The following is a 16,703-nucleotide window of genomic DNA, read 5'->3' as shown; positions in this document are numbered from 1 at the left end:
TTTCCTTCGTTTTTAATGCACAAATCACAAATATTGGCTTTAACTTCTTAACACATTTTAGTCCCTCTTTTCGAGTTACATGTTCTTATCGTAGCAATGTATTCTTTTTTTTCATTTTTAAACTTTAAATTAAAAATTTTTTTTTAATTAAACTTTAAAGAATGGACTTATGGCCTGTTAGATAATTATTTAGGTATTCGAGGAAGTATTTAAGGACTCTTTTAAAAATCAATAGCGCCCCTTAGAATTTTACTAGTGATACTACGGTTGGATTATTAAAAATTTCTTTTGAATAAAACTGTTGTATTTGAAATAAAATAAAAAGCATTGTTTAGGATAAATTAATTATTAAAACTTCCCATTAAAAATTTTGGATGATGTAATCTACTGATGGTGGACCAAAATAAAGTATAACGTTTAAGACTTATTGATCAGAAAATCCGTTTATTGCCGTAAGCTGCTGACCTAACAGCTGCGTAAATGACCTAACATTAATATGAAAATAGAATTCTTTAAGATGCTACAAAATTTGAAAAGATTTTGATAAAATAAAATCTTTATTTTAATAAATAGCATTTTTACATCTATAAGGCTGATCATCCACTGGAAGAGACTACAAGCGATTACAAGATCACGCGACTATGAGAGAGTCGTCGTACGAAAATACCATTCATTTAAATGTGTTTGTGAAAATTTAATCAATTGGTTGAATCGTTCTTGAGTTCCGCTCAATTTAATGTTAAAAATATTTGACTTGGTCTAGTTAGAAACGGGGTGGTTCGTTATGATGCTGCAAGTTGGAACGTTGACGTTACCTTATCTGCTGTATCTACTGATAATATTAGATCAAATTAAAAATATCTGATGTGGACACCACATGACTTCCTTGTATGCTTATTAAATTTACACATTTTTAAAAGTACATAAAATTTTATTTCACTTATAACTTATGAATTTTTTCATTTTTTTTTTTTTTTTATTGATATTGAATATTACTTATTGTAAAATTTATTTTACAATCGCATGTTAATAATTATTAAAAAATCAATTTATTTAAATTAAAAAAAAAAGTTAAAGAAAAGGGAATGAAGTCGAATTCTTACTGATGTGCCTTCCTCTTGTAAGTTCAAAATATTTAATTAAAATATTATTTGGTTATAACTCTGGAATGAATGAAAATAAGTACCACTTATATCATTGAAAAGCTTAAGATTTAAATGAGAAAGTTTAAATTTTATTTAAAGAAGGACTTTTAAAAATTAAAAATCCTTCAGACAGCTGCACTCAGCTCCTATGAATCACACAGCTACTGGCAGCTGAGGAAATTTCAGTAATAAATTTGGATAAAGTATCTACGGATTCTCTTTATAGAATCTGTCCTTAAAATGCAATCAGCATTAAGAAATTCAATTATATATTTGTTATCAAATCGTGTTATCAAATCGCTAAGGCATCACTCTTAAAAGATGAATGTAAGTGTAATTTTTGGATATTAGATAATTCATCTCTATTATGTACTAAATCATTAAATATATTTAATGATTTAGCCAATTATTTAATAATAATGATATTTAATGATGCTCCCAATGTAACATATTGAATCTAAATAAAGATATACAAGTATTAAATTGTAACTAAAAAAGGTTATGTACAATTTGTACTAAAAATCATAACGCACTCATTCACATGGACAAAATTAATGATTCTAATTTAGATAGCAATAAGCCTGTAAGTAATATCTGTTTAAGCCTTCATTTAATATCACTGCTCAAAAATGAAAATATTTCAGGCTCAAAATAGCATATTCTTATGTATTTATACCTGCTAAATTCAAAAATCACCATAAAATTGACCAATTAGCTCTTGGAGATACAATGACATGTCATTTTTGATTCTCTTCAGGCCCAACCAACTGCCAGAATTCTTAGAATGTAATTGTCATTAAAAAAATTTCAAATGGACTTTCTATGTTGCTGGTATGTGTAGTTAAAATGTATCATTTTCTCTTAATCCATTAAAATAATTCTACCTATTGTATATCACAGAAACTAGAGCTAAGAAAAATTTACTTTGTTGTCATAGTCGTTTTTCTCAACCCAGATTTGGTAAGATTTGACTCATGAAGTGAAGGAAACGTTACAAAAAAATTCTTTATCTGAATTCTTTAGTGAGAGAATCAGTAAAAAATTCAACTTGGGTCATACCACTAATGATTTTTAAAAGTCCTTAAACCAACATTTGCTCAAATACCTAAAAAGTAAATAACAGGCTACAAGCTCATTCCTTAAAGAGCTTTCCTACAGTAGACTAAAAAATTGTAAAATGAAAAAAGAATACATGGCTAAGATAAGAACATGTACGTCAAAAAAAGGGACTAAAATGTGTGTATTACCACTATCAAATTAAAAATGAAGAAAAAAGCTAAAAAGTTAAAAGTTAGCTTTTAAAAGTTAAAAGCTAATATGTATGATTTGTACATTAAATTTCTGTGCAACGAAGGAAAGAAACAATTTTCTGTAGAAGATATTCCAATTCTTAAAAGAAAATTTATGTAGTTGTAGAGGTGCTTTCAGTAAAGAGGAGGAATATAAAAAGAAATGAGGTACAGAAGTTTAATAAGGAAGCAGCTTAAATTGCTGCGCATTGATCAACAAAATTAAATTTTTTATTTGTTAAATGAGAGTGAATGGCTGATTCCTATAGTATTTTGTATGCTGATTTCATTTATCTTAATAGATTTTTTCATCAGGCTCAGTTTTTTTGTAATTTAAGTTTCTTTTGAAATCAAAAATGTATGGTTAACATAATATGACAATATATTACATGAATTTTGTACTCAACTAAAATCTATTTCCTTTGGATTTTCTGCTGTAATTTGCTGTAGGTAGATCCCTCTTTAGATTCCAACAGTGTTCAGATAACATTTTTGGTTTCCATTTTCCCTGGCATGGTAATTTCATTGTAGATATCTCCTGGTGAAAGCATTCATGTTCAATACTGATAGCGCAGATATTGTTAGGGGAAAAATCCAAATGTGAATGTAAGAAATGGATTTTGAGTAATGTTACATCCAAGTTCTTTGTAGTTTTGAAGGAATTTACTCAAGTTCTCTGTGGTTATTGGCCTTATTGGCTCTGTGGTTGTTTCCAAGGAAGTAGTTTACCACGTTTTGAAATTATTTCCATGCAGCAACCTCCAAGTCATTCAACCATTCTTCAAACGCCAATCACTCATTAGTTTTCTTACTTGTTGTCCAACAAATACATCTTCCTTTATTTTAGCATCCATTACGATCCATTACATTAACAAAATTTTTGAATAAACCTAACTTACTAATGCCTGACTATCAACATTATTCTCTCCTACAGTCTGTACCTCTCTCTTTAGCCACTGCTGTTTTATGTTTTAATTGTTTTTTTAATCCTGCTGCCCTGCTGTCCCACTCACACAAAAAGGAACAGAACTTAGTGTATCCAAGTTGCAGTAAAATGGCTATTACTTTAAGATCTCCACAAAAATGCCATAAATATTTCTGATACTGAATCCTACTCAATACAAGTTTCATATTTTCCTAAGACTCCATGTGAACAGCATATAGTAATTGTATAGATGGGAATTTATTGCCAATTTCAAATCAATGAGAATCAATAACCAGTAAAAAATCCACATCATTACAGTATGCTAAATTTTCATACTGAGAGAACAATGTTAAAATTCTGACAGCCTGTCACAGAAAGCACCTATTTTAGTGGTTGGTTGTAAAAGATGCCATCCTTTCAGTCTTGATGGCAGTACTTTTGCTTGATTTTTTGATAAATTTATATCACAAACCAGATCACTGGTTATACAGATCACAAACCAGATATACTCCATATAATTAATCAGAATTATCTATTTTCTAAAAAGTTTGGATCTCTTTATCGCCTGATAAGTCAGCACAAGATTCGACATCTTCATCTAACTTTCATTTTTCTGGTGATACTGAATTGGAGAGACTTTGCTATGTGGCACTGGCCTACATATCTTTATTACACAAAAATAACAGTCTGTAGCATAATCCTTTGGTTTCCTCCAAACCATTGGAATTGCAGATGGCATGTGATAAGATCCATTTAGCCAACCAATCAACAATGTTACACAAGAAGCACAGCGAATATGAGGAGGCCAAGATCTGTCCTGATCACCTAACTTGGCACCTTCAACGTTACCTCACCATAGATATAGCAGAAATTGTTTGCATGATTAATGTAACTGCGAGGTATTTACAACTAATATTGTACACACTAATTTAATAAACACACACATGCTTTACTGAACGATATATATAATGCCCACAAATACAAGAGCCAGCTACAAAACTGAATGTTTATAGTAACATGAAAATAGCAAGAATGAGCCACATTCTTTATCATTTTAATTAGTGTGTAACTAATGATGATTGTGAACTATGATGATTAATCTCTAACAAATCAAGGTGACAATAATTAAGGGACTGTAATAAATAAACAAAAGCTATTTAATTGATAAATAATGTAATATGTTCACAAAATCCTATGATTATTGAGTTCATGCATGATGCTATCTGAAAATAAGAATGGTAGTTACAAAAAAACTAAGCCTGATAGAAGAGTTCTGATTTCATATTTGAAATCAGCATGAAAAATACTATAAGAATCAGTTATTCATTCTCATTTAACAAAATCATTGTTGATCAGTGTTGTTAGAAGACAATTGTTCTGTAACTTAATGATTATTAGGACTGTTTCATCTAGAAGCTGTATCCAAATGATCTTGGGTTCGCACCTAACTGTGTTAAATGTATGCATTATTTGTCAAACAAATAGATGATGAATAGAATTCTACAAGGGTTGTCTGAAATATAATGTCATTAATAATGTTAAAGTGAAAGGTATAGTGTTTGGGGATAGGACATTGTAGGTGGCAAAAAACCAGCTCCCGGTTCAGCAAACCATCCACCCTGAGCGTCAACTTCCTAAATTTAAATGTGTAATAATATAACTATAAAAATAATTTAATTATTTCTTTGATGATTTCATCATATTTAATTCAGAATATGATTAAATATTTCTTCAAATAGTTAATGATTTATGTAATATATTATAATACCTACAGCCAATCAAAGGTATAAACGTTGTTGAAAAAAACTACTGTACAGTTCTGAAGTAAAAAAAATTTAATATTCTTTAAGAAGTGGATGCATTTTAGTCAAGTTAAATGACAGTAGTTTATTAAAAATAGTTTGATAGTTTATTATGATAGTTATATAGTAGTTTAATCATAAATTAAGATGTACACTACATTATGTCAATCTATCCTGAGCATGCTTTATACGCCTTTTAAGGTTAAATTAATAAATATGAAGCTTCATATTTGGGACCTTCCACTTTTTATAAATATTAAGTTTAATAATTTTTTTTCTATTACATCAAGCAGAAATGTTTTTTTATAAAATACTGCGCGCACGTGGATATTTTGTTTTTTTTTATTTAAGGAGGGCTTACAACTCCAATTAAAATTTTGATTAGGGAGGGAGTTATGTATTTGGGAAAACGATTTTATTAAATTTAATTAGAAAGTGGAAAAATATAGAGCGGATGGTACAGTTAATGAAAGGAGGTTTTCTCCTTTCATCCTTTTTCAGAAGTAAATCCTTTGAAAAAAATTGATAAATTTTCAATTAAGCACTCCTGGATTTTTTTTTGCGAAATTATCTTGTGACCCACAAAATTATTAATTAAATATCCGTATGAGAAAATTTTAAAAACCTAACTGTGCTTTGTGTGATAGAAGGTGGAAAATGTAAAATTTTGAAATAACTGTTACCAACGTTAAAAAAATTTTTGATGTTTTATTCTTAGAAATTGCTAAGAATTTTGAAGAGACGTGTTTCGAATTACTATTATAAATATTACATACTCAAATCTTCAAAATTCTTAGCACATGTTTTCATCGCATGACATGATGGAAAATTAACATGGCATCCTAAATTGTAGTGACGCCGAAATTCCCTGCAAGCAGCAGTCAGACACCGTTTCTGTATTACGTCATCACGGCAAACGAACATTGTCAACAGGTCCACAAGAACCTGGCAAGATTGCCCCTGTTTTAACAGCACAGTCGTGATGTGCTACCACCTTTACAGTAACAAAAACCAATACGTGTTTCAAGATTTCCCGTTTTCCTGGTTCACAAATACATAGAACAGTCTGTTTTTTTAAGTTATAGAAACTTAGAACTTTAAAAACGTTGTTTTCAATATTTTTAAATAATAATAAAAGGATAGTAAAAAATTAAAATTAAAAAAATTACATAAATTTGAAAAACATAGTAAATAATACATTAATTTAAGATTTATCTTTGGGGAGAGATTAAATAAATTTTAAGCATCATAGATGGTGGAAAGATCAGAGTTCTTGATACTAGCTTTTTTCTATTTATTTATGTAATGAATATTCAGTAGATGAGAATATAACATTGGAATGATGAGTTAAGAGTGCACACTAAAAACTCTCAAAAAAAGTTTAATCCCATTTAAAAGTTATTTAGTTTTTGAGTTAACAACCAGATGGTAAATATTTTTTTCGAAAGCCACGTAAGTTTCTGAATTCAGATAAATCACAGACAATGCAATTTTCATTAAAATGTTTTAAAGTTGTTCATCGGTGAAGATAAAAAAAATCAATTATACAAGTACGGCGTTCAGAATACAGGATTGTAAAATACAAGAGGTTGTAAATTACTGCCACTAAAAATCAATTTGTTACCGATAAGTATCACCGAATTAAGTAATTAATGCGTTAAATTATGTTAAAAATTGCCTATTTTTTTGTGAAAGTAAGTCTACGATCCTGTCAATGTACCACAAAAAAATGAACTTTTACGCGGCAATTAGGAATTTAAATGTTAATATGCTCCAAACACAAACAACAAACTAGCAATTTCATGTTGAATATCTCATTGTTGTAGTTATCGAACCCCGATGGCAAAAAATAAAGGGTATTTAATAAATAAAGAGTAAAACAGTAATTGATCATTATTTTGAGACCATATTTTTCTCTTTCACACTTACGAATACAATTTTATTGCCATGATAAATGAAAGTAAATAACACATGTTTAATTAAAATTCTTTATTATGTATAAATAACGTTAAAATAAAAATACATACAGAAAATATGTATGTAACAAAAAAGCTTAAATGTATATGTATGTTTTAAAAATATATGCTTTGAAATTTACAGATAATTGATAAATACATACAATAAAAAACTGACAAATACTTGAACTGACTAATTTGAAGCTGATAAAACATTTACAACTGACAAAAAATACTTAAATCAAAATTTACAAACGTTAATATATACAAGACATTTGGAACGTATTAAGAAAATCTATAACTTGAATACATGATAGTAATGACAAAAAATAAAAATTTACAGATAACAAATACAACAGACAAGAAATGTTGGAACGTATTAAGACAATGTGTAATTTCTATACATGGTAGTATGTATGGGTCTGGCCCAAATTACCGGTTCTGGGACAAGGTCAGGGGTCAGAGTCAAAGGTCATATTTTGGGGTAAAGGTCAGAGTCTGCCTGACGTGACCACATCTATCCTAACCTCCGAAATTTCAAAGCAGTATATTTCAGTGATGATTGGGCGTAGCACGACAGTGCAAAGCCCGTTGTAGTTAATCTATATTTTTTACGGAGATGGGTACAAATATTTCGGATCGTGTGCAAAAATACACACGAAATATTAATTCTATTCATACTGTTCAATTATGTTTTTTTGTAAATATTATTTTAACTGAATAATTATTATTTGGAAAGCATAATATTTAAACTTCGTAACTGTACACATATGTATTTTAAGATTTTATGGAAACCCAAAATATTTGTACCAATCTCTGTAAAAATTTCGATTACGTCGCTCTGGTCATAATGGACTTTATCCCGTCGCTATTCGCCTTACTGTTAACGAAATATACGGTTTTGAATGTTAGTTTAGGTTAGTAACTTTATTCCCTGATTCTGACCCCGACCCTGACCCTGACCCTGACGCTAACCTTGTCTCATAATCTTAATTTGAGAACCGCGCACATTTCTTTACTGATGATAAAACAAATTATTGTTAGATTTTTTATTATCCAAATACAGAATGCTTAAGAAATCATTCTGAACTTCGAATTTGTTATTAGAACTATCTACTAATTTTTCTTTTTTTTAGGAATTTAGTGAAAAAATTCCTAGACAAATTCAGATTTTGTTTGCAGTTTTTGTTGTGGCACGTTGTTCTAGTTTCTTTTTAGTTCGCTGCAATATGTCTTTCATTTGCTGTCTTGATCGAGGCTGTCCCCTTCTAACTGGTGAGTTTTGCAAGGGGATATCATTTTTTTTATTAGAAGTTGACTGATCTATCGGTGTTAAAGGTTTCACTGACGTTTCTTGATGCATCATCTGAAAAACATTTTTTAAATGTTAATGTTTGTATCACACACACACACACACACATACATACACACACATACATACACACACACACATATACACACACACATATACACACACACATACATACACACACACACACACACACACACACACACACACACACACACACACACACACACACACACACACACACACACACACACACACACACACACCAACTAAAATATATTATTTAATAAAATTAAATATACTTATTTTCTTTTAGTAAAATAATATCGTTAACGAAAATTAGTTCAGTAAACATTAAAGTAATGGTTTTCTATAAAAAGACGGAGTTTGTTAAAGGGTACTTCATGTTTTCTAATGGAGGAGAAAAAAACGATTGGTCATCTCGGTGTCATCACCTCCTTCTGTACACAACTGAAATGGCTGTATCTCCCTTTAGAAAAAATAATAAATGTTAAAAAATACATTTTTTTAAATACTATTTTTTTTTAATTTTTTTTATATATACCCTTTTTGGTTCAAGAATATTTTAGCTTTAAAAAATTTAATTAAAATTATATACCAGAAGAAACAAGATGTGTTATGATGTACTTAGGTACAAGAACGAGGTTAGCACGAAATGAAGATTTACAATAGACCTGCACAATCCGGTAGAGCTGATATGCGGATAAGAAAGTGCTGATATGAAACATCAGTTTTTGGAGTAAAGGATAAAAATTCTGTGGATCTACCTTAATTTGAAATAGATTGTTCATTGTTGCCAATATAATAATATTAATTTAATTATAAAATATAATAGTTATACTCATAAGTTTTTAGAAAGTGTAAATACAGTACAGGTTAGAAGGATTTCGCTTAGACAATCAGGTATCTTTCGCGAGCAGCACTTTTGTTAACACGTTTTGACAAACGCTATTTCGTTTTTTTTTCGATTGTTCTCACTTGGTTTGTATCGGTTTTAAAAAATTCTAATGCTGTTACACTACTACGCCTCATATTTAGTCGTTTATCAGCTGATAAGTTATGTCACTTGAAATCCGTAGATCCCATGCATTAAAATTTATTAGCTGTATTAAATCCTAAGACAACAAACATGATTTAAGGAATTACAGATTTTTGTATAACAAAATTAAAATATAAAGTATTATTTTGTAGAAAACATCTTTGTAAAGTTTCTTATTTATAAAAAACCTCACAGAGGAAATGTGTTACTTGCAGACGTTCCGCGGGATTTATGAGATTCATTAAATTAAGATTTTCGAAGTAAAGAGCGCGTGATTGAGCTTCGCACGTACATATTTTTCTCGTGTACCTACCTACTGGTTGCCGCTAAAAAATGTGCATATATTTTTGAAACCAATTTTAATCGTGCGAGATTACTGATACAGTTTTTTCTATTACGAGATTATTCCGAACAATCTTTACCGTACGGAAAAGCTTACGTGAATCTATCTGGTGTGTTAAAAAGGCTTATTTACAGAATTTTTAAATTTGGTAATTGATAACAAAGAATATTGTAAACGTGTTTAAGATTATCCTCTATTCAAATGATTATTCAAAATAAATACACATTAATTTCAGATATAAAAATAAATTAAAAATTAAAATCGTACGTTTCAAATCTTACTTGCACAATTTCCGACTCAGACTTATTTATTTTTTGTATTTGGTTTACTGTATATGATTTTTGGACTGAAAATTTATTTTTCGGTGTATATCTGCTTTTCCTTGTTGAACCAGTTTCTGAATTTAATTCTGTTCCCGTTTCACTAGATAAATTCGAGCTGTCTCCTGCGGTCACATCTCCACTAACAGTACTAAGATTTTCTTTTGAGGTCGTCTGTGAGCTGTCATCCATTACATCAAAACCTCTTCCACATCTTGATAAAATGGGAAATCTTATGTCTTTATGCCCCTTTTTTGGTTTTGTTGTCTTGAAATGTGCACTCACCTCTTCTAACTGAAAAAAAGTTTACATAATTATTAATTTACTATTTATACAATTTATCCATGAAAACAAATATAAAAAGTAAGTAAAAAATATAAACTAATTTAAGTAAGTAAATCTGTGTAAGGAAGGAGGAGGAAATTTTATAGAAATAATTAAATTTAATTAAATTTTCGTTTTTTTTTTTATGAAAGAGCGGGCATCAATTTATTATTAGTCCGCTGTAGATTGGGGTAGCGTATGAATAAATGTAATCCGGCTCCAGACGCCACCTACTCAATCGGCTAAAAATTACATTTTTTAAGAAACAAATATAGACAGAAATTCTTACTTTTAAAAACAAATTTTAAATTTTATTATGTGACAGTAATTTTTAAGTCGTTTACATTTAATATATTTTGAAATATTTAAATTAATATTTATTTAATATTTTTCTATATTTTCAAATTATCTAAAATATTAATTATTTTTAATATTATATTTATTATTTTTAAGACTAGAAAAAAGGTAGCGGCCCGACGCGATAATGTTACATGGTTTATGTTTCATTAAACATTATTTTGTTAAATGTTTTTTTTACAAATTGTAACTAAATAACGTTCAGGAATTTAGCGTACTAACAACAACAAAAACTTTTACAACGAAAAGCTTCAAAATCCTGAAAATGTTTAGCTGGTTCTCGAGTTGTGATTTTTTTTTTACACATCTCTAACCCCAATGTTTTCCTTTTTTATCCTCAAAACACAAATGTAATTTTAAATTATATTTTTTCAAAAAAATTGCAACAGCAACGTGAAACGATAATAAAAAGAATTACAATAAATTTGCTTTATTTTTTCAACACAAAAAAGGAAATTTTCCAAAGCAAATACAAGCATATTAATATAATGGCTTGCATACAAATGGCAAGCATACAAATATAATGGCTGTGATCGAAACCTTTAATGCCAAAAGTAACAATAATAATAATAGATGGATGAGTAGCTAACATGAAATATACTGAAACATAATTTTTTTTTGAATAGGACTACAGAGGGGACCCGCCAACATTTCAATTCGTTCTCTTCTAATTTTCCCTCTTTCTCCTCTAGAATTCTTTTATTCTTTCACTAGGTTGTGTATTTTCGTTCTTCTGTTCAGCACATACGCACTCCTCTTTTTTTTTTGCATTCACAAGAACCTATATTCTGTGTTATTTCCTTGGTTTAGGGTTTTCTTTATTTATGTTTGGGGGTGAAGTTTTACATTTCCAAAATTTATCAAAACGTTTTTTGTTTAATCTATCTGAATCCATTCGGAATCATACGTTCCACAAAATTTGGTAATTTTCGGATTGCAGCTTCTAAATTTTTTTTCTTTAATATTGTTAATTTCTTTATTTAACTTCATTCTGTAGCCGTCTTTCGTTTTTTGACTCTCGTATAAACAATTTATACGCGAACCTATTGTATAAATTGCGTAGTAAATTATTGTAAAACCGTAGTATCACATTTTTAATAAAACTGTTTTATTTGAAATAAAATAAAAAGCATTGTTTAGGAGAAATTAATTATTAAAACTTCCCATTAAAAATTTTGGATGATGTAATCTACTGATGGTGGACCAAAATAAAGTATAACGTTTAAGACTTATTGATCAGAAAATCCGTTTATTGCCGTAAGCTGCTGACCTAACATTAGCTGCGTAAATGACCTAACATTAATATGAAAATAGAATTCTTTAAGATGCTACAAAATTTGAAAAGATTTTGATAAAAAAGATCTTTATTTTAATAAATAGCATTTTTACATCTATAAGGCTGATCATCCACTGGAAGAGACTACGAGCGATTACAAGAGACTACACGCGACTATGAGAGAGTCGTCGTACGAAAATACCATTCATTTAAATTGGGGTTCCCTTATATATTTATGATCAGTGTATAAAATTTTGTGGCTCGAGAGCTTCCAGTTACTAGATCAATTTCACTGGAATTTAGATATGCGGTAGTAGTTGTGTTTGTGAAAATTTAATCAATTGGTTGAATCGTTCTTGAGTTCCGCTCAATTTAATGTTAAAAATATTTGACTGGGTCTAGTTAGAAACGGGGTGGTTCGTTATGATGCTGCAAGTTGGAACGTTGACGTTACCTTATCTGCTGTATCTACTGATAATATTAGATCAAATTAAAAATATCTGATGTGGACACCACATGACTTCCTTGTATGCCTATTAAATTTACACATTTTTAAAGTAAGTTATTTCACTTATTACTTATGAGTTTTTTCATTTTTTTTTTTTTTTTATTGATATTGAATATTACTTATTGTAAAATTTATTTTACAATCGCATGTTAATAATTATTAAAAAATCAATTTATTTAAATTAAAAAAAAAAGTTAAAGAAAAGGGAATGAAGTCGAATTCTTACTGATGTGCCTTCCTCTTGTAAGTTCAAAATATTTAATTAAAATATTATTTGGTTATAACTTTGTAACAAATGAAAATAAGTACCACTTATATCATTGAAAAGCTTAAGATTTAAATGAGGAACTTTAAATTTTACTTAAAGAAGGACTTTTAAAAATTAAAAATCCTTCAGACAGCTGCACTCAGCTCCATATGAATCACACAGCTACTGGCAGCTGAGGAAATTTCAGTAATAAATTTGGATAAAGTATCTACGGATTCTCTTTATAGAATCTGTCCTTAAATTGCAATCAGCATTAAGAAATTCAATTATATATTTGTTATCAAATCGTGTTTATAATAATTCTAGAGCAATAATATAATTTTCATTTGTTATTGGCACATTTTTAATGATTGCTAAGGCGTCACTCTTAAAAGATGAATGTAAATGTAATTTTTGGATATTAGATAATTCATCTCTATTATGTACTAAATCATTAAATATATTTAATGATTTAGCCAATTATTTAATAATAATGATATTTAATGATGCTGCCAATGTAACATATTGAATCTAAATAAAGATATACAAGTATTAAATTGTAACTAAAAAAGGTTATGTACAATTTGTACTAAAAATCATAACGCACTCGTTCACATGGACAAAATTAATTTAGATAGCAATAAGCCTGTAAGTAATATCTGTTTAAGCCTTCATTTAATATCACTGCTCAAAAATGTGTGTATTACCACTATCAAATTAAAAATGATGAAAAAAGCTAAAAAGTTAAAAGTCAGCTTTTAAAAGTTAAAAGCTAATATGTATGATTTGTACATTAAATTTCTGTGCAACGAAGGAAAGAAACAATTTTCTGTAGAAGAGGAGGAATATAAGAAATGAGGTACAGAAGTTTAATAAGGAAGCAGCTTAAATTGCTGCGCATTTGAATGATGCAGTGATCAACAAAATTTAATTTTTTGTTTGTTAAATGAGAGTGAATGGCTGATTCCTATAGTATTTTGTATGCTGATTTCATTTATCTTAATAGATTTTTTCATCAGGCTCAGTTTTTTTGTAATTTAAGTTTCTTTTGAAATCAAAAATGTATGGTTAACATAATATGACAATATATTACATGAATTTTGTACTCAACTAAAATCTATTTCCTTTGGATTTTCTGCTGTAATTTGCTGTAGGTAGATCCCTCTTTAGATTCCAACAGTGTTCAGATAACATTTTTGGTTTCCATTTTCCCTGGCATGGTAATTTCATTGTAGATATCTCCTGGTGAAAGCATTCATGTTCAATACTGATAGCGCAGATATTGTTAGGGGAAAAATCCAAATGTGAATGTAAGAAATGGATTTTGAGTATGTTACATCCAAGTTCTTTGTAGTTTTGAAGGAATTTACTCAAGTTCTCTGTGGTTGTTGGCCTTATTGGCTCTGTGGTTGTTTCCAAGGAAGTAGTTTACCACGTTTTGAAATTATTTCCATGCAGCAATCGTCATTATTTCCATCCAACGCCAATCACTCAGTTTTCTTACTTGTTGTCCAACAAATACATCTTGTTAGCATCCATTTTAGCATCCATTACGATCCATTACATTAACAAATGTATCCAAGTTGCAGTAAAATGGCTATTACTTAAGATCTCCACAAAAATGCCATAAATATTTCTGATACTGAATCCTACTCAATACAAGTTTCATATTTTCCTAAGACTCCATGTGAACAGCATATAGTAGTAATTGTATAGATGGGAATTTATTGCCAATTTCAAATCAATGAGAATCAATAACCAGTAAAAAATCCACATCATTACAGTATGCTAAATTTTCATACTGAGAGAACAAATGTTAAAATTCTGACAGCCTGTCACAGAAAGCACCTATTTTAGTGGTTGGTTGTAAAAGATGACATCCTTTCAGTCTTGATGGCAGTACTTCTGCTTGATTTTTTGATAAATTTTTATCACAAACCAGATCACTGGTTATACAGATCACAAACCAGATATACTCCATATAATTAATCAGAATTATCTATTTTCTAAAAAGTTTGGATCTCTTTATCGCCTGATAAGTCAGCACAAGATTCGACATCTTCATCTAAGTTTCATTTTTCTGGTGGTACTGAATTGGAGAGACTTGGCTATGTGGCACTGGCCTCATGGTAGAGGAAATATCAGGATATTTAGCAGTATGTCTAGTTTTAGCTGTTATCCTACATATCTTTATTACACAAAAATAACACTGTAGCGTAATCCTTTGGTTTCCTCCAAACCATTGGAATTGCTGATGGCATGTGATAAAATCCATTTAGCCAACCAATCAACAATGTTACACAAGAAGCACAGCGAATATGAGGAGGCCAAGATCTGTCCTGATCACCTAACTTGGCACCTTCAACGTTACCTCACCTCAGGTATTTACAACTAATATTGTACACACTAATTTAATAAACACACACATGCTTTACTGAACGATATATATATATAATACCCACAAATACAAGAGCCAGCTACAAAACTGAATGTTTATAGTAAGATGAAAATAGCAAGAATTAGCCACATTCTTTATCATTTTAATTAGTGTAACTAATAAATATGATGATTAATCTCTAACAAATCAAGGTGACAATAATTAAGGGACTGTAATAAATAAACAAAAGCTATTTAATTGATAAATAATGTAATATGTTCACAAAATCCTATGATTATTGAGTTCATGCATGATGCTATCTGAAAATAAGAATGGTAGTTACAAAAAAACTAAGCCTGATAGAAGAATTCTGATTTCATATTTGAAATCTCTAAGAATCAGTTATTCATTCTCATTTTACAAAATCATTGTTGATCAGTGTTGTTAGAAAACAATTGTTCTGTAACTTAATGATTAGGACTGTTTCATCTAGAAGCTGTATCCAAATGATCTTGGGTTCGCACCTAACTGTGTGTTAAATATATGCATTATTTGTCAAACAAATAGATGATGAATAGAATTCTACAAGGGTTGTCTGAAATAATATTGTCATTAATAATGTTAAAGTGAAAGGTATAGTGTTTGGGGATAGGACATTGTAGGTAGCAAAAAACCAGCTCCCGGTTCAGCAAACCATCCTCCACCCTGAGCGTCAACTTCCTAAATTTAAATGTGTAATAATATAACTTATAAAAATAATTTAATTATTTCTTTGATGATTTCATCATATTTAATTCATGATCAAATAGTTAATGATTTATGTAATATATTATAATACCTACAGCCAATCAAAGGTATAAACGTCATTGAAAAAACTACTGTACAGTTCTGAAGTAAAAAAAATTTAATATTCTTTAAGAAGTGGATGCATTTTAGTCAAGTTAAATGACAGTAGTTTATTAAAAATAGTTTGATAGTTTATTATGATAGTTATATAGTAGTTTAATCATAAATTAAGATGTACACTACATTATGTCAATCTATCCTGAGCATGCTTTTATACACCTTAACTTTTAAGGTTAAATTAATAAATATGAAGCTTCATATTTGGAACCTTCCACTTTTATAAATATTAAATTTTATAATTTTTTTTCTATTACATCAAGCAGAAATTTTTTTTATAAAATACTGCGCGCGCGTGGATATTTTGTTTTTTTTTTTTATTTAAGGAGGGCTTACAACTCCAATTAAAATTTTGATTAGGGAGGGAGTTATGTATTTGGGAAAACGATTTTATTAAATTTAATTAGAAAGTGGAAAAATATAGAGCGGATGGTACAGTTAATGAAAGGAGGTTTTCTCCTTTCATCCTTTTTCAGAAGTAAATCCTTCGAAAAAAATTGATAAATTTTCAATTAAGCACTCCTGGATTTTTTTTTTGCGAAATTATCTTGTGACCCACAAAT

General features: G+C 29.3%; 1 protein-coding gene across 1 annotated transcript in view; it reads right to left on the bottom strand.

Moving 5' to 3' along the window:
• Nucleotides 1-7,133: 7,133 nt before the first annotated feature.
• The window catches only part of LOC142322757 (uncharacterized), a 35,359-nt gene continuing 25,789 nt past the window's right edge, over nucleotides 7,134-16,703 (bottom strand). Inside the window, exons 5-6 of the mRNA XM_075361830.1 lie at nucleotides 10,110-10,442; nucleotides 7,134-8,482 (exon numbers count right to left, since the gene is read on the bottom strand). Of these exons, the coding sequence (XP_075217945.1) occupies nucleotides 8,282-8,482; nucleotides 10,110-10,442 (534 nt within the window). The 3' untranslated portion in view covers nucleotides 7,134-8,281. The remainder of the gene's footprint in view (nucleotides 8,483-10,109; nucleotides 10,443-16,703) is intronic.

Source organism: Lycorma delicatula, chromosome 4 (assembly GCF_047948215.1).
Source record: "Lycorma delicatula isolate Av1 chromosome 4, ASM4794821v1, whole genome shotgun sequence".
In the NCBI taxonomy this organism is placed as follows: Eukaryota; Metazoa; Arthropoda; class Insecta; order Hemiptera; family Fulgoridae; genus Lycorma; species Lycorma delicatula.
The sequence above is the reverse complement of the archived record's forward strand: the minus strand, read 5'-3'. Positions and strand labels throughout refer to the sequence as shown.